We start from the raw sequence: 23,125 nt of genomic DNA on the forward strand, positions 1-23,125 counted from the left end.
GATATATATACCGCTGTGGCTGAAGGTCAGAGGGCACGCCGCCGGGGGTTGGGCTCGCGTTGAGTGTCAGAACAGCTGCCCGATCCCATCGGGAGGGCTGATAGGAGCGCAGCAGGAAAAGACGGGCTGAACGATTGCAGTTTGAAGTGAGTCAAGAGGCGCGAATCCAAAACCGCCAAGATAGAAACTTGAGCTCTGATTCCAGTGACAGTGATGCACACGATGGATGGATGGATGATTATGGGTTGCAGGACTTTGTGCTTCGCTCCAGGTATGAAGCCGACGTGGTTCTGGCGAGACGCAGACGTTTCGTGAAGTTTGAGAACCAAAGAGCCGTCTCACACGATGTGCTTCAAAAAGATGTCGCAGGATATCACACTTCTGCAAAACACAGAGAGAAGTTTGCACAGATCAAACTTTCTTTCAAACAACTCAACAGCGAGTGTGAAAAAGATGTTCCTGGACTGAAACAAGAGGTGGGAACATGTCACAACGTCTTGGACCAGGAGAGAAAAGCCAATTCGGAAAAGAGCAAGGCAGGACCTCCAGCAAATTGATGAACTGAGAGCCGAGAAGGGTCGTCTCTTGGAAGAAATGACAGAAGAGTTCGAGACGCTGCAGGGGAAGTTCAGTGGGTTTGGCGAAACATTTAAAATGTAGCCAATCTTCTCTGCAGCAACAGGTGGAACAACTTCAGCTGCAGATCATCTGGACAAGTCAAAGGAGGACAATGGAGCTTCCCTACCAGGCCAGAGCTATGAATGCCTCCCACCGAGAAAATATCAAGAGATCAAACTGCTGCTAGAGAAGGAAAGGGGTGCCCAGGTGGAGGTGGTTAAAGGTTTATACCAGGAATTAAACTGCAGGTACGAAAACCGATGTTGCAGCACTGAAAGAACGAGCAGAAAAAACACCAGCAGCAGATGAGTTGTGAGAAAAGTGTCCATTTGGAAAAAGCAAATGAGGATCTGCAGCCTGCCAACACTGAGAGCTGAGAAGGAAGATCTGCAGCCAAACGCGTTGCAGGAGATCTCAGTGTTGCCAGAGACGGAGGAAGATCCAGACATCCAGCTTGACCAGGTTCAGGTTTTAGGCCAGGTTTCTTCTGAGCAGATTTAGTGTCCACGGAAGAATCCTTCTGATTTATTTAAAAAAAAAAAAAAAAAAGACATTTGTGGATTGAGATGTGAGGGGAGTCTCAAAATTCACACACAAATGCAACGCAACTCACAGGCCCAGAAACAGCTTGTAAATCAAGATATACAAGTGTGGTCCTCGTCCTGCGCATTTGTGGATTATGAAACAGTTTTAGCTCCGTAAGTCCCAGTTTGATTCACTGCTTCATATTTTGCTAAATTACCAACAAATAACTGCAATAAAAATAACCTAAATTCAACTCTTAAAACAAAAAAACATGTCGCCGCCTAGTGGCCAAACAGTTGTATATGTAAAATAAAAACTGAAACAAGGGAGTGTAATAAAAAAGTACAAATTTTATTTAGTTTTTTTTACTTTTTTTTTTTTTAAACAAAGGCCAGTTCATCAATTTTTTTTAATAAACAAAATATAACAGCTTGGCATCGCCCTGGACTGATGAGAAAATTTTTTTTAAGTCACACAAAATATATATAAAAAAAAAGTCTCGTCACTATAAATGGAAAACAGGACACAAAAAAAATAAAATAAAAGACTAAAGAGCTGAACGACAGAGGTTAAACTGCATCACGGAAAACAAACGGCTTAGAAAACGAAAGGCAGCAAAAAAGGAAACAAAAAAATGATTTAGGCAGTACAGAACAAGTGCTTCATATATATATATATATATATGTATATATATATAAAAAAATTCATCAAAAGGACAGCTGCGCTGTCAACAAAATGTACAGAAACATGAAGGGGTGAAACGGTTTTCCGACTGATAACCACAGCCTGAGATTTAGGCTGTGGATCAACTAAGATCAGCGCAACGCTAAACCCTTCAACAAAGCTTCACAAACAATATAAAATCCCCTCCCTCCCCATCTTCCCACCCATGTTTGGCTTGAAAATACTACTCTAACCAGCTGATGAGTGAATGAACAAAACCCAAACATCCCACACAAAACAGTGTCACAGAATGCAAAAAAAAATATATATAAAAAAGTCATAACAAAAACTACTTTAAGACAAGAAAATGAAAATAAGATGCATTTGGTTGGCAAAAGAACACACAACATCAATAGACAGAAACGAATCCAAAAGAAGGAATGTTTACAGCATCAAATCAGCGACTCGAATCGAGTGTGACAGGAGAGAGGCGCTGCAGCTCGGGGTGGGGGGTTCCAGTCAGAGTCCCAGCAGAAACACGAGCAAAGTAACATGAGGCGCACAGGGGCTGCGGGGGCATTTCAAACAGAAAGCGGGGCTGCGCGGGGGGCAAGGGAGATTACGAGCGGCACATCTGCACTTCTCTTCAACTTTTCGACGTCAAAAACTTCGCTGTTAGTGTGTCTGATGCCCGGGCTTCGGTTTTCCCGCTAAAAGCCATGGAATTTGTCTCCTTTGTCAATCGATTTGTTTCCCTAAATTCATCAAAGCGTTACAGTGCGTGTTTGTACGTTAGGGGGGAAGAAAAACACTCCGACTCCTTGTTTTCTTGAAGCAATAACTTCAGAAAATGGAGGCGCCAGGCATGGTCATCCGTTGGGAGGAATATCGACGTTTGAGGCGTTACCGTCTAAAAGCAAGAACATTTTTTTTTGTGCTTTAGATGTATTATTAATAAGTTGCCAAGCTAAGTACTGGAGTTTTCTCGGGATGAAAATGGGAATCGCTCCCTTTCGTCTTGCTTGCATCACCAACAAACCTCTGCATTCGGAAATACTCCCTAACCCCAAAAGACACAAGCAAGTTATTCATCGCAAGTATAACGGATAAATATATCATCTTAGCAGCTGCTGGAATAACTTGCTGCTGTTCAGAACAGAAGCTCATAAAGCAGTTTCTACCAAAACAAACTGGTCCGTGCCTGGTGCCTCCACGGTCGATGAAGTTGCCGGATATGACTGTAAATAAAGTTGTCTTCTATAGCCACGCTATGTGTAAAATAATAATAATAAAAATACGCAGGCAGAGCACACCTGATGCTGTGCTCTGCTGGACAGCTGGCTTAAAGAAGGCTCCTATACTACAGGCTTATTTTGGGTTAAAAAAAAAAAAAAAAAAATAAAAAAAGTCTAATTTTGCACGTCACCAGCAGGGATAGCTGTTGCTATTCTGTTTTCTGTACAAACTGTGACACCGTTGTATTTTTACTCAAACCATGAGAATCTATTGCTGGTTAAACTTTGCTTTGTGGGATTGTTTTTTGTTTTGTAAGAAAGGACACCAGAAATTTAATTCCTGTGTTGTCGAGTTCAACTTAATATCTGACTGAAGGTGACTTATTGCAGGTACTTTTGGCCTCGGCTCGTTGCGCCCCTGCAGATCGGTGACGACTAAAACAAGCACCTCTTAAGTACTACATTCTTCCATTTAAACACGTCAAGTTTCATACACGGTGCATAGAGAACTTCAACCTATGTTTAAATGATAGCGACAACGAAATACAAAAAAAAAAAAAAAAGGAACAAGTGTACAAAAGATGGAATTGCATAAATCCCAACATCTCAAGTGCATAGTCACCAAGACCAGATGGTGGATTCAGGCCCTTAGGGGGAAATGCTGGAAACATGATTCATGCCCATCTGTTTCAGAACTTCGATGGAAATATTTGTAGATTCCAGAGAGTCTGATTCAGTCAAACCGTCTCGGGTTGATCGCTTATTTACAAAAATGCGGCACCTGAATGTTTTTCATGCAACAAGCCGACATTAAGTTAAAAACGTAATGGTGCGTTTTTCTCCTCCCTCCTTTTAAGAACAAACAAAACAAGCAAATAAAAAAAACGAAAAAAGAAAAAAAAAAGTCGACTAATTTTAAATTAGGACAAAACCTTCAACGATTGGCGACCCTGACACTTAACAATGTTATATATAAAACATCTAAACTGAAAGACCAGAGAAGGAATTCAGCTTATTCCTAAGGGCTTATTTAGAGTTTAAAAACAGCTTTTTTTTTTTTTCTTTTCTTCAAGTAAGATTTTATGTGTTGGTTCAAATTTCAAAATTTAGTATTAAATAGCTTAAGATTTGACAGCCACCAGAAATATACGAAAAACAGAAAACATGGGAATAAGGATCTCCTTGCTTATTGTGTCGTTACATTCATCCTTCTGATAAACTGACTCCAGTAGATGTAGCTGCACTGTCAGGAGTGACAGAAAGAGGGCGACGATGATTCCGGGACTATGTGGAGAGCACGCACAAACGAGAAACATCAGGGGGCCAACAGCCTTTTTTGTCTACAAGTAGACCGTTTGATTATTCAAGTAGCTGCAGAGACCCAACAGATCCTGCACCTCTTCTATACTCCGAAAAATTACAGTACAAAACTTGACGCAGAGCTTAAACCACTGGATTTAGGAGTTTAGGTAATGCCAAAGACAGATTAACATGAGTAGTCAAGCTCCTGGAGGGAATCTTACAGTGAGTGGGGTGTCTTAAGTGTTTGTGTGCGTGTTGGAGGGACGGGGTTCGGCAGGAGTTCAGGGTGGGGGGCGGGTCAGTTCATCAAACAGTCTTCACCCTCCGTGTCCGTGTCCGTGTCCGAGCAGGCGGTGTCCATGGCGACGTGGGTGGGGCTGACGATGACCGCTCTCCTCTGCTCGTCCTCGGAGCTGCCTCTTCTCTCCTGGGTGCGCTCGATGTGCTGGATGGCCTGGGAGGGGATGAGCAAAAAACAGGAACGTTTTTTTTTTAGAGCCAGTGCTTTAGAGCTGTTTGTAGTTAGTGTTTTAGCAACAACTAATGCCTATTGTTAGTCCTGCGGCGGAACCGATGCTTATAGTTGGCGCTTTAGCGTTGGCGCGCATTAGAACAAGCTCCAACCTGCACAATGGTGTCCAGGTTCTGTCTGGAAGTGGACACGGTGCTGGTGTGGACAGATGGGCTCATGGTCACCACAGTGACGTGATGGTGTTGGTTTAGTGTTGGGGCTGGGACGATGACAGTGGGGTGGTGGGTTGGGGCAGGCGGAGTGGGCGGAGCCAGCACCTGAAAGACAGAAGATCAAATTGAAACCAAAGTCCAGGTCTTATCCCCCCCCCAATGATTCTCATCGAGCTGGAGCACAGGCACCGCCGGGAGAGACGAGCGTTTCTTACCTGAGGACTGTGTGTTTGTCTGTCGGCGGCGGCGTGGATCTGCTGTAGCCGCAGCAGCGTCTGGCTCTGGATGAGGGCTTGCTCCTCCTCCACCTGCTGGGTGATCACCTTCAGACGCTCTGGGTGTAGCTGGCCGTCCAGAGACCGCACCTGCGAGCAGGTACCAATCCGGTCAGAGCTCGTCCTCACAAGAGGGGTAAGAGGGGTGTGGAGTATTCGTGACCGCACAGTATTCAACCCACAACACGCATTAATTACAGGAAAAGAAGGGGGGACTTCTAATTTAAGGTTTTTCCAATAGAGTTGAACTAAATTTAGTTCTTTACTGGCTCTATAAAAGCACCCAGAGAGCTAGCTTGGAGCCTCCAGACACTTCTACAGTAAATGTTAAATTTTATTAACGAGACGTTTTCCCTAGTGTTCCCGCTGCAAACGTCTGCAGAACTATTGCAATATTCCGCAAAACAGGTTTTTCTATCAAATAAGAAATACAATTAAAATCACACGTAATTAAGTTAAAGATGCATGCTTATATCAAACAACTTTCTGACGTCTATGTTAGATCAGGACAACCCCTAATTTAAAACACAGTTAAACATTTGGAAGCTGCTCTGAGCTTCACATACTCGGGAGGAACCTTACGTTAAAGTATACACACAGGTGATCGAAAATTATGGCGTAAAAACCCAAGAAAGGCAGAAACGCTTTGGACCTGTGACAAAATAAGATCGCTTTAAAGAGATCAAACGATTTCTCAAGATGCTGGCGACTCCTCCAACTTCGCGGTCTGGTTGAGTCAGCTGTGTCTATAATTGCGCTCGGTGTTTACCCTCCCCCTCTTGTTCGAGTTTCTGCTTGTGTGCAGCACCTGCTATTCAGGTAGATCCAGGATGTGACCCAATCAGGACCTGGCTGCTGGGCTGATAAATGTGTCGGCGCCACAATCAGCATTGTGTTTGCGTGTTTGCTCTCCTGAAGCGCGGCTTAAGGGCCCTATTGGCTCAACATCAAGCGTTCAAATACGTGGGGAAGAGTTTATAATGATTAAACGCACAGCTGAGATCACCTGCTCCTCCAGCTGCATGCGAGCCGAGCGCTCCTTGTCCAGCTGCTGCCGCAGCTCGATCATCTCCCTCCTCAGCTCCTCCACCTTCTCCTCCTCCAGCGTGTCCGGAGACCCGATGCCCTCGTCCTTCTCCTCGGCTCGCCTCCTTTTGGGCGAGGAGCCGCTGAACTCCTGCAGGAAACGAAACGCGGCATTGTGAGCGCGCAATTCCCAACCGAGTCGAGCCAGAACTCTGCTTGGAGGCAGAATAAAAGAGTTCAAATGAGCTGAAGGTGCATCAGCAAGGCAAGAACTAAGTAACCAAGAAAAACCCAAAACAACAAAACAAAACAACACCTCCAGCTATGAAACACACCTCACCGCATGCCTCTCGGGCGTTACAAACACCTGCTTTCAAGGTGAAATACAGGACGACATTTTTGTCAAACTAGTTCTCGTCTGACTAGTCAGTGGTGTCTGGTGAGTTCAAGACATTACGGCCTTCATTTTAGATGCACGATTTTAACTTTTTAAGGATGCGCGGCCACCCTGACCCTTATTATTAACACTGGCCCAGTTTTACTTATTGGTTGGATATTAGCATGTTAGAAAATGACTCAACATCGCAGAATATCAATCTTAATGCTAATGTAGCAACACAGCAAATATGTACATGGAAACTCCATATGCAGGAAATGTCAAAGAGGCAAAAATACAACAACACTGAGGACGGAGGTATAAAACCAATGAAACTAGAGGCAATGTTTCCGGTCACATGCAAAAATCTACAATTAGCGTTCTAACCTGAATGAAGCGTTTGAGCTGGTTGTTCTGGGTTAGCAGCTGGGTTTTCTCCTGCTCCAAGCTAAAGATGTAGTCCGCCGTTTGTTGAAGGATGGCGGCCTAGCAAGAGGAGAAACCAGCAGCTCAAATCAGTTGGGAAACTTTATATAGGGTCAGTGCAAAAGGAATAAAAAGAGACTTTAAAAACCTGGATTTGCTTATTATTGTGCAAGAGAACATACCTTGCTGAGCTTCTCCCCATCTGTGTGTGGCAGGAGTGTTTTGAGGGACTGAAATCCAGCGTTGATGCTCTGCATACGCCGCCGCTCGTTGCTGTTGGCGATTTCCCGACGGATCCGTCTCTCCTGGTCCTGGGCCGTCTCAGGACTGAGGGGGATGTTCGCCAGGCTGAAAGACATGGGAAGGAGAATTAAAAACGTTCTCCCGTGAAGAGACAAAACGTCTTACTTATCCACATCTGCACACCTTCAGCACTTGTTGTTTTCATCTTTGGACCTACAGAGTCAGCGCACAGCTTCACTTGTCACAGCTACAAACTCTGGCTGTGGGGATGAACTCCGACCTGAGCCTCCAGTGTCACATAAAGACAGAACTAATGTCCCAGCAGCAAGACATAGAAAACTCCTCCATGGAACATCGATCAACATATTTGTTGCATGTTTGCTTGATGATTTTGATGATACCGTTTGTCAAAAGGTGATGTCTCGTGAATTATGTTCTTATGAGGCAAAACACTTTGAACTGTTGCTGAAATGTCCCACCGACAATCAACTTGACCAGACTTTTCTTTAGAGCTCAGCTGGGCAGCTGGTGGGAAGACGGAATATGAAGATGGAGCTGAATCTGTGATTACAAACTAATACACTCATGTTTGTTGATGTAGTGTGGCCAAATTAAAACCATACAAGTCCTAAAACTGATGTCTTGTTTCATCTCCTTTCAACGTAAGCCTAAAAAAGGGTTCAAATATATTTTTAAGTGGAAAAAAACGTCAAAACAAAGAGGGGAAATAAGTTTTGATACATATTACAATTTATGCATTAGTTTTACCTTAAAAAAACAAAACAACTACGAAAGAGGACCAATAAACTTAGTCTGAATGTGACGCTTCGAACCTTTAACTTATAGCTTTGATGACATCTGGCTCCAGAGGTCACGGGTTTGGCTGAACTTGCTGCCCCTCTCGAGCTCAAAGCGCCGGGAGGCGTGCTGGTAAAAAGCCTCCCTCTTAGTTACTGTGAGGGGGCGGGGGCACCACTAACGACATAAACGGTCACAACAAACCTGAAGAACCGGATCTGCAAAGTTGAAGTCGGAAAGTCAGAAAGCGACACGGCTCACGTGGCCGTAGAAGCTCGCGGGCGAAGTTAAGCAGCCGCGATCTGCTGTCTGATTAAAGAGACTCTCCTCACCGGAGAATTTCTGTGTACAACACTTTTAATAAGCTTTTTTTTTTTTATATATATTTGTACCCTTGAGGTTTATTTTATTCCCTGGGATTTAAAGCTCCAAATTGCATTTTTGTTTAATTTCTGATTTCTTGTGCAACAGAAGCTTGCTTAAGTTTCTTTTGGCATTTTTTTTTTTTGAACCATCCATAATTTGTTGGTTCATTGTTTTCAAATACCTGTAAAAATAATCAGTAAAAATTAATACTCGACATACATTTTCTCAGTCGTTTTAGAATAAAATTGCCAAGTACCATCACCCTGAATGACGTTTGAAACAGTAAATATTGGATTTTTGAAGTTCTATGTGGAAAAGGAATTGGTTTCTTACCAACCTTGACCTTAAAACCTAACATGGCTGACTTGTGTAACAAAAATAAACTTGGGAATATTTTACAGTAACAAATGCAAAAACAATAGGCTTTCCCAGCACTTTGCTGCTCGGGCCTAAAGAAAACAGTTCCAGGTCAATTAAATGAGATTTACTCCAACCACGAAGGGATAAGACTCACATATTGTGCCAACACTTTATGGCAACACCTACATTTTGTTAAAAATTGGCAATGTTGCCAGAATTACATCAATGAATAAATTATTGACAGTTTATTCATGTAATGTTTCCTAATATAAACAAAGCATGTTCAGTTCAGGATAACTAGAAAAACGCACAGCTTTGTTGAAATCAATCTCAGAAAAGAGATTAAAAACAAGCCAGCTGTAGAATGATGTCACATTCTGGAGAAATGCGCTTCCTTTCATTTCTACCGCTAGGGGGCGCGTCTTCCAACGGTAGCGGTTAGTGAAATGTGACACCACCTGCAGAAGCAGCAGGCCCCCTGGCACCGAGAACAATGCTGTACGCCATTAGCATTGAGCTAACGCTTTGTCTGCTATCAGTTAGAGGCAAATATACCCATGTGGGTACCCTAGCTTTTGTTGAGCGACTTATTTAAATAATAAATATATCGTGAACACGGATTTAAAGAAACCCAATCACGGTCCACACGGTTGCTACCAAAGTGCGCAGCGACGTATGACTTGCTAACCAAGCTAAGCTAATTTTAGCACATGACAACGTCGCCCGCTACAGGGAGCAGCTGTTTAAACACACAAATACCGAAGCCGAAAACTTGCTGAACGAGCCCAAACGGTATACACCCATTCATAAAGTGGTTACTAATGGTGCTCAGTGGAAACCAGCCGGGTTTTAATAAACTATAGTGATTTGAAACATGATTTGGTGCGGCAGCGGCGATCATGTTAACTACCACGTGGTTGGCGTCCATCTGGACATGAGTGTATTCGCTCCATCTCGCTGTCTCGCAGAGATCCCATCTACACACTTCCGCCTACATAAATAACGCATGTAACACAGGCTAAATTTAGAATAACATAGCATAGTTCCGAGCAGGCACGAATGTGACAAAAACGGCTCGTTTCTCCAAGCACATTCCAGCTGCCAGTAGCTAACAGCTAGCATGCTACCCGAAGTCCCCGCTGCACCACACACACATACACACACGCTACGGCCACTCGAAAAACCCGTCACGCACATGGTACGGCTGCGCCACAAATTGTTATTACGCGGTTTACATACCTGCAGAGTCCGCCGATAACATCCTTCTCCGTCCGCTTGAAGTGCTGCAGGGACGTTATCTTCTCTGTCGGCATCCTGACATAGTCCATGCTTTCAAAGCCACCTTCTGGAGTTCGTGTTTGCTGTTTTCTTCCCCTTCCCACTCGTGTGCTCTCGTTCAAGTGCTGCGTTTTCCGCTAGTATCGCAGAACCCGCAAAGGCGGAGACCCTGAAACCCCGCTCTAAAATTCAATCTGAGGAGGAGAAAAGGAATAAGCGAAAAGTAAAATCGAGCTGTGTTTCTTTCCACAGCTGATGGGGTTCCCTCCAGCGTGTGTGTGTGTGTGTTGCCTTCCAGCCTCCGCCTACTACGGCTCCGTGTGTGTGTGTGTGTGTGTGTGTGTGCAGCTGATCTGTGTGAGGCGGGAAACAGCTGGTTGGAATCAGAGCTGGTTTTCCGGAAAACCGAACAAGCAGGGCTCTGTTGTTGAAGCTCTGCAGCAGAGACTGCAGTTCTGCAAATTAGCCACGACTGAACAAACAGCACCGATTAGAACTGCAGGAGACAACTGGGAAACCGTCTGCGGGACAAAGAAAGCCCGGAGAACAAAGGGAAAACACTACATATATATATATATATTTAAGTACTTTGTTGTGTTCCATCTTTTTGAGTGTTTTTGAAATTTATCAAAAACAGAAAACCAGGAAAATATATTTGCTTAACTATTCACAGCCTTGAAACGCCAAGCGTGATATGAAAGATCGCTCTGTAAACATCCGAGACTGGATTGTTGTGAGGCATAAATCTGGGAAAGGATCCAGAAACATACCCGCTGCCTTGAATAGCTCAGTGACTTCCGGCATTTAGAGATGAGGTATCGATCCCAAGTAAATAGAGAGTCCGTATCGCCAATACCGATACTGATAACGATAGTTTTTATATAAAATTGATATATAATCAAACTTTTGATCTTTAGGTGTTTTTTCTCCCTTTGTATTATTTTAGTAAATTTGTAGGGGTCTAAAAAAATGTAAATGACCTTTATTTGACAGAAAACTAAGAGCAACTATATTGGTCTGGATATTTGTAAGGCTGTTTTGTTGTCTCTTAAAAACCATTTAATTTTTTATTGTACTAGGCTTGTCTGTTATAGTTTTATTCAGAATCAGTTTTCCTTTACTAAAACTACTAATTGTAATTTATTTTCAGTTAAAATAGTCAAAATTATTTTACAAAGTTTTGTGACTGTGTCTCGTGAAGGTGCTCTATAAAAAAGTTCGACTTACTTAGTTTGCCTAAAGGAATCAGAAACTTTAAAAAGACCAATGATAAGCTTGTGGAAACAGCCACGACTGTCTTCATGATGTCATTACTTTATATTATTAGAGAAAAAAAAGACAACTGCACTAATACCAAAACTTAATTTGGACTCAATGTTAAGTTGATAATGTCAATCTGATGGTGAGATTTGCACACACGTCATTTAAATCTGAAGACATTATTTCAGGTTATCATCTTAGAAGTGTAAAACTGAGCCAGCAAAGTCCAACGTGGGAATAAATTTAATTTACCTTCTTAAGGGAGACATTTACCTTTACATAGCGTTTTCACAAAGGCACCATGAGGTATTGAAGACTGGAGGTAGAAAATGTGAATATTCCCCGTTTGGTCCAGCAGGTGGCAGTACTTCACAGAAATATTTTCATACAATCAGGCTGCGCTTTATTGGGCACGAATTTGACCTCCGTTTTCAAGTGTTCAACGATTGTTGTGAACAAATTCAGAACTGACTTTTAGCTTTATGAAACACCCTAAATTTGTTAAAATGAACTCGATTCACCTTTGAATCAAGTCCTGTTTCCAATTTAACAGATGCTTAAAGTCTGCATTAAGCGTCTCGAGCATTATTTATGTCTGACGAGGCAGAAACTACAGCTTTCCCAATACAATATTGTGCCACAGTTGTGAGTCCACCTGGAAATAAGTTTTGTTTTCAAAAAGTAAGACTTTAACATTGGTTACTTTCTTAAAAAAGGAGAAAGCACCTCTCCTAATAGTATGCCTGCTTGGTCTGGTACCAGGGCTGGACTGAAAAGTTTAATGAAAAAAATTGCAGAGCTATTCATCAAAACCACTAATTACGTTCTAATTAAAATTTTCTATTTTAAAGCAACATATAAGGAAATCATTGGCAGTTTCAAATTTCTGCAAAGTCTTTCTTTATGTAAAGAGCACACCTCTTTATATTTAAGAAAATAAATTTCAAATTGACATGCAAAAGTTATTTTTTGCAGGTCTTTATTTTTCAATCTGTAAGAGTTTACTGTAAAGCTAAGAAAAAATACAATTCAACGACAAATATTTGGTCCTAACAAAAAATGCCAACGTCTTATTGTACAAAAGCACATATAAAATCAATAGGTATCAACAGAAGTTTGCTTTTCTTTCAAGAAAACCAGACTATGTTAGTGTAACAATGGAGTTAGCTCCTTCAACGAGGCTTAAAGCTCTGTAGAAATCCTGAAAAAACATATTAAAGCGATAGAACAGAGAAATGTCTCAGGAAACAGAAAAGAGCATGAAAAAACATCTGTTGCGGCAAAGTGCATTTCCTTTTTAGGATACAAATACTATATATTTAAAATCTACAAGTAAAACCAAATAAACCTTGGGTTTGATGCAACATATGTTCAATTCAAAGTAGCAGATACAGAGATTTATAAAATTAATTACACCTTTATCCCTGTGAAGAGAAACAACCAGGAGTTTCCTGGAGCAAACCGAATTCTACAAATCCTCCATTTTACATGGTTATCATACAAATAAATGGCTTTTAGGTTTCCTGAATGGTAGATTCAACAAAGGAATCTAGTATATGAACATGATTATTCTTGATTTCCACCGTCTAGAAAGCTGTTACCTTGGAAAACCCCGTGGAAAGGTAAAGTAACAGAAACAGTTGATCGATACAGTGGGATCGTAACGATCACTGAACAGTTTATGTTGAGACCGACGGTCGGATCCTCTTGGCAGCGGATTCCTCCACCGTAAACGTGTAGCTGTACTGAAAAGCCAAGAAACAAAGGAGCGTGTTTTTAATTTTTAATTGCAGCTTGAGGACGTGTGATTTAAATCCAAGGATCCCAGTTGAACCTACCTCATTTTCAATGTCTTTCACAGACTTTATGCGGATGTTGTTTAGTTGGGAATTCAACTGGAGAGCCTAAGAGAAGCATGGAAAAGACAAATAATACGCAATTCAATGTCAAAAACATTAAACATTATTAAACAATCAAACAAAATAGAACAACCTTACCGTTCCATTTGCTGGCAAATCGAAATCTGGGTGCAGGCTGAAGGGAACGCCGTCTAAAGCTGCAGAAAAAGATCAGAAATTTGGATCCTAATTAATTAAAAAACGATAACAGCAACTTACAAAACATTTCTGAATCGGTTCCCCCCGTTGTTGTTGGGCACATCCCCAAGAAATACAGTGACTGAACCAAAATGACAGAAAACTAATTGGCTGCAGTAAAATTCTCAGCTCTTATTTTCTTTATTTTTCACACAAAGTTAGGGCTGAAACAATTAACTGGAATAATCATCAACGAATGAAGTAGTCAACTGTCTCCAAGAGGTGACAAACACAGCCAGAGATATAAATTTTTGATGAACCTGTAAAAGAAACCCTGATGAGTCAGGACACATTTCACTGGCAGATGTGAACATTCATCATTCCAGTCGATCCGATTATCCAAAACAAAACATTTTAATTAGGGAACTGTTAAAAAAAACTGTTGCATCATCACCTGTAATTGCCTGAAGACTGTTGTCAGCAGATGTGTTCTGGACGTCCCCGACCTGCAGGCTGTACCGGCGATTACTCAGCCGGCTTTGCTGCGGTATTGGAGGAAGGTTCCTGCAGCGACAACCAAACGTTGACCCATGCGGCATCCAACCTGCATAACGTCTCCGCGTCTCGCTCTGGATGCCTACCTGTGCCGGACAGGAAGAGCCGGAGCGGACGGTTCCTCCAGAGAGAGACTGCGCATCTCCAAGCTGATGCTACGAGGTTTAGCTTTGGGGGCGGGGCCGGAGAAATGACCCTTCCTGCACCACAGCACGTAGCCGTTGATGTCGCTGCACAGATTGTCATTGACAAGTTAAAAGCGTGCTTATGAAAAGTTAAAAAGTTATTTTAGTAATGGTGTGTGTTTGGCGATGATGATTTATTGCTTCAATGATGGCGCGGAGGTTCTCGGCCTGCTTCTTGGGTTTTATGTCTCTGATTTCCCTCTTGAAACATGAGATTCTCTAAACAGCTGGTCTCATCAAAACAACCACCTGAAATGTATCACTGTGTGTGTAACAAATCTGCAAGCGTTTCACTTTAAATACAGGAAGATATGTCCAAAAACACTTTTTCATGAGGATTGAAGATGAAGAGCTGCCGGTTTGGATGCTACTAACCCCACGTAAGTGTAGTGCTGCAGCAGCATTTTGCTTTTGGCTGTCAGTTTGATGTCCAACACAGCCGTTTCTACGTTGGCCACCGGGGACGTGCGAACAACCACCCGCTTCTTCTTAGACACGGAGGTCTCTGAACACAAAGCGTCACACAAAATGCTTGTCAAGAACGCAGCAAAAACAGAAACGCATCAACATTCCAGACCTGAGCAGGCCTGTACGCACTTGAATCGAGGAACTCTCGAATGTAGCTGTAGCCGTGGGGAATGGCGTCTTTGTCCGAGATGACCTGAATGTCTGAAACCACCACACTGCCTTTCTGGTCCTAAAAGGAGAGCAATACAGTTCAGACATGGAGCAGAAAAGACCACAGAGTGGTGTGACCTGAAACATTTGTTAAATGCAGTAAACGTCTCTCTGCGAGTCACCTTGCTGAAACAGAGGTAATATCCGGACTTCATGCCAAAGCCGCGCGTGAAGTTCGCCGCCGCTCCGTCTTCTGTGATGCTGATCTGCAGGGAGTGGAGAACATGAAGAAAATTGCACAAGAAGAGAATGTTTTTACCATGTAGCTGGTTGCTAAAGCCACAAACATACATGCAGTATTTTCTGTGTAACTTTAAATCCAGAACCGAGAGATGAATGTCGTTTTTTTTTAAATCATTCTAACCTTACAGTATTGAGCTTATTGTCACTCACTGACCGGTTCTCCAGCCAAACTAATTAAAAATATTTCTTTCTGAGTCTAATTATAACGAAGCAATAAGGCCAGTCGATGCTGCGCATCAAATTTCCGTTTCCTACCAGGGTGAAATCTTTGGGGCAGCAGCCGATGTTGGATGTCCAAGCCACCGCCGTCAAAGGCAGGACTTTTCCCGACTCCATCAAGGACATCTGTGACAGAAACAACAAAAGGAAAAACTGTGTCTTTAATTAACTTAAAACACTCAATGTAACCTGTTTTATTTCTCTTTTGTTATAATCACACAAAATGCCTCTTTTTTTGGTTATTTGTATTGTTTCTTACCTGACTGAAACACCTCTAAAAAAAACTATCATTGTTTTAATTGTGTTACTTTAAGAGCGGCAGCCCCGCCTTTTTATTTCTTCTTCTGTGGTACTGTCTTTAAATTGTTTGCGCCCTTTAGATCCTCCCCTTTTGTCATGTTGTCCTGCGAGAGAGGTGTGCACTATTTATTTTTTATTTAAATACATCCAGTTTATTTATTGATCTATTAAGTCAATTTCTGTTATGTATTTCTGTTTTGTGTAGGGCTTGGAGCGGGCAGCCTATGTCACGGTTGTTTTCTGTTTGTTCTCGCCAGAATAAATGGAGAAGCCATCCTTTTTAAAGACAAGCCTTGTCACGGCCTGATCACTTTATACAACCGGCACAAAGCAGAAAGGATCCGGCTACATAAGCACCCTTAAAACTGCAGAAACTTACAGATAAATAACAACACTTTCTGGTCTAGCAATGGATTGGTGTTCATATCCCCTTTGCAGTGACTTCCTGACGTTTTGGCACTGAGAAAGCGTATTGTTTATGTTCATGTGACAGTGAGTGGGAAATCGCTCAGGTCAGGAGAGTCCATTGTTTCAGACAACCAGATCTCATTCAGTCTGCAAGAGTTCTCAGCAGACAATGCCAAACAGAAAGAAGCTATTCAGTGAAAGAAATGTCTGACAGCAAAAGGAAGTGGCTTTTCTCCTTGAGTCCAAAGCAGAGACTTTAATAATGCTTCTAGAACACGCAGTACTGACGCTGATGTAGTGCAGACAGCAATGCTGCGCTTCCTGGTTTTCTTAAGGTCTACAAAATACAGCTGCTAGAGAGATGTGTGGGGTTTTTTTTTGAACTGTGTTTGATTCTTTGCTCATTCTCTTCTCACAGTCTGAGCATTTTCAGCTGTGTTCCTGAAGATCAGCATTCAGTTTCTGTGCTCCACAAATCTGGAACAAATATCCAGAAAACTGCAAAGATGCTGAAACACAGAGTTCCTTTAAATCAACGGTGAAAGCATTTGTTGTCTGGTTTTCATTATTGGCAGTTCTAGTTTCTGAAATAAACATAACTTTGTATTTTATATAAATGTATTTAGGGTAAACGTACATTTTTAATGCCTATCTATTTCTCTGGTCTTCCTTACATCAAGATGCATTTCAATTAATCAGATCTACATTCTACATACACTCTACATACATTTACATACGTCTTTGAAGCTCTTTTATACTTAGTTTAAATTTGCTTTCAAAATGGAATGAATTGATTTGGAGATGGCCAGTTTGCTTCTCAACACAAGATTTATTCATAAATTTGCATGTAATTTGAAAACGTAAAGAAACGAGCTTTAAAAAAAACTACATATAAAAACATATAACTGTACTAAAATTTAATTAATCAACTGTTTGATTTTTTTTTTCCAAATAAAAAAAATCAAACATTCAGAGTATGTTGAATCAGAGAATCAACATACTCTGATTGTGTTGCCTTCAAGGAACAACAACAACACGTCAGATTCAGGTACATTAACTCTTTCTTTACGTAACTCTAAAGACAACCAGTCGCTTTCACATCAATCTTATCCTCAACATTACCCAGTAAAGTCACGTAGTAATGCTATGTGTCACATTTCCAAATTTATCCAGACAAAAAACTAATTTAAACAGTACACGCTGAATTGACTTCACACTCGACAGTTCAGCTGGGAAACCTGGTTGTTTCCTGCTCAAAAAGGCAAAAAAAAAAGCTGCTTGTTTTATAAAGTGACATACAAGCAACAAAGGTCGAGACGCTTACCTTGTTTGTGAATCCCTTTATATTTTTTCGGCGGCTTATATGGAGAATAAAGAACTTCTCAGCTACTAGCCGAAATATCTCGGTCGCAGTCGTGGAAGCAGGAAGTTCTCAAGTCATTCCAACTACAGCTCCCGTCAGGCCCCGGGGCATTACGTCATGACGGGAGAGCGCTTTTGCGAAGTGAACCGCAAGGTGGCAGCAGCAGCATTTTTGTCACCGCGGCACACAGTTTTGACAAAAGGCGAAAATATAATTTCATAGCCGGTGTTTACACAAGTAAGAAAAATATATTTTACATTACATATTGTATTCGCTTTAATTTGGCACGCTGATTTGTCATGTAATTTGTCAGAACTACAAACAAAACACAAATTAAACTTTTTTCTGGAAATGACAAATGTCACAACTCTTGTGGGTGTTAAAATTTAACCTCCAGGTTTTCATCTGTCTCGAACGAACATTTTAGACGTCTAAATAAAAATACTTTAAGGAAAGAAAGAATTGGAATGTTAAATATTAATACATGCCAAATATCAATGCAACAAAACTATTTTATTTGCATTTATTTTTGAGGGGAAATGTTAACTTTCAAGATACAAATAGCTTTTTTATTTTTTATTTATTTATTTATTTATTTTGCATTCACAAGCTTACTTGTGTAAAGTGTTTATAAAACTTGACAAGCTCAATGTTCAGATAGACTCATTCGGATAAAAAGGAAATCAGACAATCATTAGCTCAAAAACAGACAGGATATATAATAAGCAGCTTTTAAATACGTGACTGGCACCCACAGACAATATTTGGAAAAGGGGTCAGCACAGGGGACGGGTTAAAGGCCAAAAGTGATAACAGAGAAAGTAGTGCAGAGCAGAGACAGTGCAACTGCTTTTTGCTCATCATGGGTTCACATGCTGCAGCTCTGATCTTCTGCTCCCTGATATGCTCAGGTAAGAACTCGGTTTTTATTCAGAGAGAGAAAAAAATATATTCCTCTTATTTTATCACAGGCCTTACAAAGGTTCCTGTCCTTTACTTGTACTTGTTTACCGGATATCTTAGTTGAAACAAAACCATACTTTTCACAGGTTCAGATTCAAACTACGCAAAAAGAGATCATTTTAACCACTTTAGGGGGTGTCCCAATTGTATTTTAGTGCATTGCAACATATTTTACACAGACAACAAAGAGCAAAACATTATAGAAAAAGAGGGGGCGGGGGGAAACAATATGATTAAAACTACATGTTTCTTTTTACAGTCCATAGAGGTTTGCTACTTCCCTTTTAAACTGATCTGGAGACAGGCATTTCAAAATCAGATGAAACAAAGTTAGTAATGCGCTGTTACTGACATTTTATTTGGTTTAAACTTCTACTTTGTCACCACAGACATCATGATATATTTGCTTTAGGGTGGTTATTTGTTTACTCCTAGCGTCACTCCGGGCCTGTTGATTCATACTTGTGTTTGTCCTCACATGTGACACTCCTGTCCCTCTGTGTACCTGTCGTCAGTGGCAGCTCAGGCTCCAGTCGTTACCGTGGAGCCTCGGACCGCAATCATCCGCCAGGGAGAGTCTGTCAGCTACAGGTGCCAGGTGAAGAGCAATGTCCAACCGGTTCAGCTGGAGTGGAGAAGAGCCAATAATCAGGCCTTGCCAGGTCAGGAGCAATTACTCATAAAACTGCTTGTTTTGTAAAAAATTATAATAATGATACCTGCAAATATTCTCTGAAATGTCTTTTTTCCCATACAGACAATATAAAGATTGGTCCAGATGGGTCTGTGCTGACGGTTGCAAACGCTCAACCTGGAAACCACGGCCAGTACCGCTGTGTGGCCATCAGCGCCGCTGGACGCAGCTTTGCCAACGCTGTGCTGAATGTCAAATGTGAGTTTTGTCCTTAAACTTCAGATTTGGAAAATGAGATCCACCTAAAATAAGATAAAGTAGGAAGAGAAGCTACATTTTCTAAGAAGCCAACCTCCATTTAATCAATATTTAACAAATATTGATTAATATGTAAGTAGCCAAGTTTTTTTATGTTGTTTTGTACTGCACAATGTTCTTGGAAAAAGATTACATCCATGCATAATTTGGAACTGACTAAAGCTTAGTGAAATATTTTTGTTGAATTTTAGGTTGGCGGTGATCTGTAAATCTTCACCCAGTGACTCTCATGAGTTGTCAATACAATTGTTCTTGTTTAAAGATAAAATTAGCAAACTCTTGAAAACAATCATTTTCATATCCTACTATTCATATTAAGTGCTGAAATTTTAAAAAGCTGTGTTTTTCTTTTGTGTTACCGATGCTTTTGAAACAGCAAATTTTGGGGGCTTGTCCGGGATTGTACCAGTCTACATGCAGGTGGTCCCTGAGTCAAAACAATAAATGTACTGTGAACATACAGTACAACCTCATTTTATCTATTGCCCTGCAAAGGAGAAAGGACATATGTCTGCACAGTGCAGAATAAAATTAACAGAGGACATTCAAAGGTTAGATGTCCTCTGTTAGATGTCTGATGTGATTTTGGAGACAATACAGTCAAGACTGAACAGGTCATTAAATATTACTGCCAGATTTCTTGAGCTGCAGATAGTCTGTAAGTATTCTTACACTGTATTATCATGTAGACTTCTCTCTCTCTCTGTTAAATTGAGCCTGACCCATCTTTGGTTTTGGTTTGCTCCTTCCTACACCCATTTCTTACTTATGCATTGAGCTCCCTCTCTGTAAGCAAACCACTAAACCACAGTATATGGTTTAATGCTTATAAAAATATTCAGATCAGATGTGTAATCTATTTGAAAAGCATTTTGCCATGGGAAAACATTGTATAAATATTTATTTGTATTCATACTTATTATGATTGATAATACAAGAGAGTAAGATTAAGACCCAGGAACAAATTCAAAAGACCTTTAAGATCCCTCCTGCTGGTAGATCATATTTACTGGAATCAAGTCAATTTGTCTTCACAGTAGACTGTAGGTTTTAAAGAACAATTATTAAATTAGAAAACACTTCAAAGTGGTGGATGCAAATTTAATTATGGCTTCTCTTAAATACAGTTTTGTACCCCCCAAAAAATTGGTACGAAAAGATCAAGAAGTGATTGAAGTAGCGAATGCTCTGACCTTACCCAATGCCAGATTGACTTGAAATTCATTTTGGAAGCAATTTTTAGACCTATACATGTTTTTTTGTGTCGCCCCTTGGCAAATTTCATAGTTTGGTGTAGTTATGTGCGTCCATATCTCTCTTAGATCCTTCTAAAGTGCAGCTGACACCAGCAGGACCCCTGCACATCAGGACAGGAGAGTCTGTGGCCGTGGAGTGTCGTGTCACCGGTAGGCCACGCCCCACGGTCACCTGGAAACGCAGAGGCTCCACCCTTCAGCTGGTAACCCAGGAGATAAACGACGCCCACATTATAAAGGTGAAATACAAAGGAGAGAAAAGGTGTCAGACCTAAACCTTGTTTCGTTTTTTCACACTTCAGATAAGCGGAACGAAATGTTTGACTGTTTTCTCAGTGGCCTTCCGTGCGCCCAGAGGACTCCGGAGTGTACGTCTGCCAGGCTGACAACAATGTGGGGAAATCCGAGGCAGAGGTCGAGCTCGTGGTGGTGGGTCCACCTGGAACACCAGTGGCTTCGGTTAACATCGAAGAGATGACAGCAATCGAGGGACAAACAGTCACCTTTGAGTGCAAGGCGACAGGTAAGCCTGTGTTTCTGAAAACCCCACCGTTTGTGAGTCCATCATTAATGTATTGCCCCCCCCCCCCTCCCTCCAGGCTCCCCTGCCCCTGTCATCACCTGGTCCAAGCTTAGAGCACCACTGCCATGGAGGCACACGGTAGCTAATGGCGTCCTGACGCTGACCGAAGTGGGGCGCCAAGACTCGGGACAATACATCTGCAACGCGACCAACATCCACGGCTACAGCGAGGCGTACACTGACATGGAGGTGGACAGTGAGTGTGTGCTTGCTGTTGCTACTTTTGATGAGGGATCCAGATTGCAATAGAATATATCGCGGCTATATTATTCTTACAACATCAACATAACAAAGGGCTGTTTTGGAATGTAATAATTATTGGCTGATACATTGCAAGTGCCATAAGCGCTCAAAAAGATGGCCTGTTGGATTCAGTCTCATTTGAGCAGGCACATGATAAATTACTCAAGATGTTAACGGGCAAAGGCAGATTAACAAGGAAAGTGAGTATTTATTGTAGCTGACTAATTAGTGCAATATTAACCAATAATCCATCATTTTTTCTGATGTCCTGAAGCCCTTGTATAATTTTTCATCCTGTCATTTGCACTGAAAAGTAAGATAATAAGCAGGAAATTGGCAGCTTGAAGCTCTGTGGCCAATATGATCTTCCTGTGTGAAACCTTTACAGAGAAGGAAATACGCAAACCTTTGCCAGGTCAAGTAAGACGGTAAAAACGTTGTTTGTTGTCTCTCCTACTAGCTGGATTTTGCCTAAACTAAAGCACCGATAAAGTTGCCTCCACAACTTCCTTCCTTTCAAAAGACCCTCGTTTCAAAGATTTTGAACTATCCCTTTATTGGCTGTCGTCCACATGCAGCTCCTCCGTACGCCACCTGCCTGCCCGACCAGGTACGGCTCCAGCCTGGAAGCGCTCTGGTCTTACAGTGCCTCGCCCACGGCTCTCACCCAATCCAGTTCACCTGGAGCCGCGTGGGAAGGGGCAGTCTGCCGGCCGGAGCAGAAACCACCCGGGAGGGGAAGCTGATGATAGCCGGTGTTAAACAGAGCGACGGAGGAACGTATAAATGTGTGGCCACCAACCACGTTGGTTCGAGCGAGGCCGTGGCGAAAGTCATCATCAAAGGTGAGCTGGTCTTTTGGAAAAGCTGTGAAATTAATAACTTGCTTCGCTTGTTTTATTTCTAACCTCCCAATTTCTCCTTTTGTCGTTTGTCATCACAGCCTGAGTGAGCGTGGAGCGACAAGTGGCATAAAAATTGCCTGCAGCAAAGATTCTATTTAATGTATCCATGTATTGTGGAGAATAAAAGCCAAGATTTGTTTTGTAATCCTCACCAAACAGTTACAGTATGATTTTGTGCTCTTATTGAGAACTGAAGCTGAACAGGGTTGAACTTTATGCAGTCCATGTAAGTATGTTTTTCCTTCTGATTTTACAGGAGTCAAGTATAAAATTCAACTTAAAATCATCTGTTATGAAGTAAATTAATTGAGACAAATATAAAAAAACATCTGATAATTGTTAATATTCCAAAGTAGCAACATAATGATATGACTGAAATAATAATAATATATTAGATTTACTTTGTGATGTGAGCAAATATTGGAAATATATCCCGTCTATATTTCTATATTGAAATTGGCATTATTTGTTTAATCAGATTATTTGTCGGGTTGCGAAATTTATTTGATAACCTAAAACATTATCAATTTGACAAAACAAGAAAAAACTAAACTTTTATCACAGCACTGCATGAGTGTTTAATAATGTGGAACATCCTTCTTAAGTAGATTTCCTTTAATTGAGCTCACCAGACAAACTAATAAACCAGCTCTCTGAAATTAATTATAGTGATTCAAAAAGCCCTGACACACAACACTATCAATACATTTAATAGCACAACAAAAAATGTAATCTTTATGATGCTTAAATCCATCTGTAAATGACAGAAACAGCAGTATGCTAAGCTTAAAATGTTACACT

At 41.3% G+C, this 23,125-nt stretch overlaps 3 protein-coding genes across 4 annotated transcripts; 1 reads left to right on the forward strand and 2 right to left on the reverse strand.

Annotated features, from left to right (window-relative positions):
• Positions 1 to 1,473: 1,473 nt before the first annotated feature.
• On the reverse strand, positions 1,474 to 10,516 carry LOC129367304 (transcription factor AP-4-like). 2 transcript variants are annotated; one of them, XM_055041654.1, is made up of 7 exons: positions 10,137 to 10,516; positions 7,313 to 7,478; positions 7,092 to 7,190; positions 6,309 to 6,479; positions 5,243 to 5,392; positions 4,968 to 5,132; positions 1,474 to 4,797 (listed from the first exon to the last, which is right to left on the reverse strand). In XM_055041654.1, the coding sequence occupies exons 1-7, from the start codon at positions 10,223 to 10,225 to the stop codon at positions 4,642 to 4,644; spliced, it is 996 nt and encodes a 331-aa protein (XP_054897629.1). In that variant the 5' UTR covers positions 10,226 to 10,516; the 3' UTR covers positions 1,474 to 4,641. The 2 variants fall into 2 exon arrangements, with proteins under 2 accessions (XP_054897629.1, XP_054897628.1); XM_055041653.1 differs by having other exon boundaries at positions 6,297 to 6,479.
• Positions 10,517 to 12,397: 1,881 nt separating this feature from the next.
• Positions 12,398 to 17,485, reverse strand: mvb12a (multivesicular body subunit 12A). Its single transcript, XM_055041661.1, has 10 exons — positions 17,384 to 17,485; positions 15,388 to 15,477; positions 15,012 to 15,095; positions 14,809 to 14,908; positions 14,587 to 14,716; positions 14,113 to 14,256; positions 13,926 to 14,035; positions 13,433 to 13,491; positions 13,274 to 13,339; positions 12,398 to 13,180 (listed from the first exon to the last, which is right to left on the reverse strand). The coding sequence occupies exons 2-10, from the start codon at positions 15,475 to 15,477 to the stop codon at positions 13,115 to 13,117; spliced, it is 849 nt and encodes a 282-aa protein (XP_054897636.1). The 5' UTR covers positions 17,384 to 17,485; the 3' UTR covers positions 12,398 to 13,114.
• A 725-nt stretch (positions 17,486 to 18,210) lies between these two features.
• Positions 18,211 to 22,482, forward strand: LOC129367303 (basement membrane-specific heparan sulfate proteoglycan core protein-like). Its single transcript, XM_055041652.1, has 8 exons — positions 18,211 to 18,333; positions 18,901 to 19,047; positions 19,143 to 19,277; positions 20,660 to 20,832; positions 20,930 to 21,116; positions 21,193 to 21,372; positions 21,998 to 22,264; positions 22,363 to 22,482. Exons 1-8 carry the CDS (start codon positions 18,285 to 18,287, stop codon positions 22,365 to 22,367), a joined length of 1,143 nt encoding a protein of 380 aa, XP_054897627.1. The 5' UTR covers positions 18,211 to 18,284; the 3' UTR covers positions 22,368 to 22,482.
• The last annotated feature ends 643 nt before the right edge of the window (positions 22,483 to 23,125 follow it).

This window comes from Poeciliopsis prolifica, unplaced genomic scaffold (genome assembly GCF_027474105.1).
Source record: "Poeciliopsis prolifica strain line A6 unplaced genomic scaffold, Auburn_PproV2 SCAFFOLD016, whole genome shotgun sequence".
NCBI lineage: Eukaryota > Metazoa > Chordata > Actinopteri > Cyprinodontiformes > Poeciliidae > Poeciliopsis > Poeciliopsis prolifica.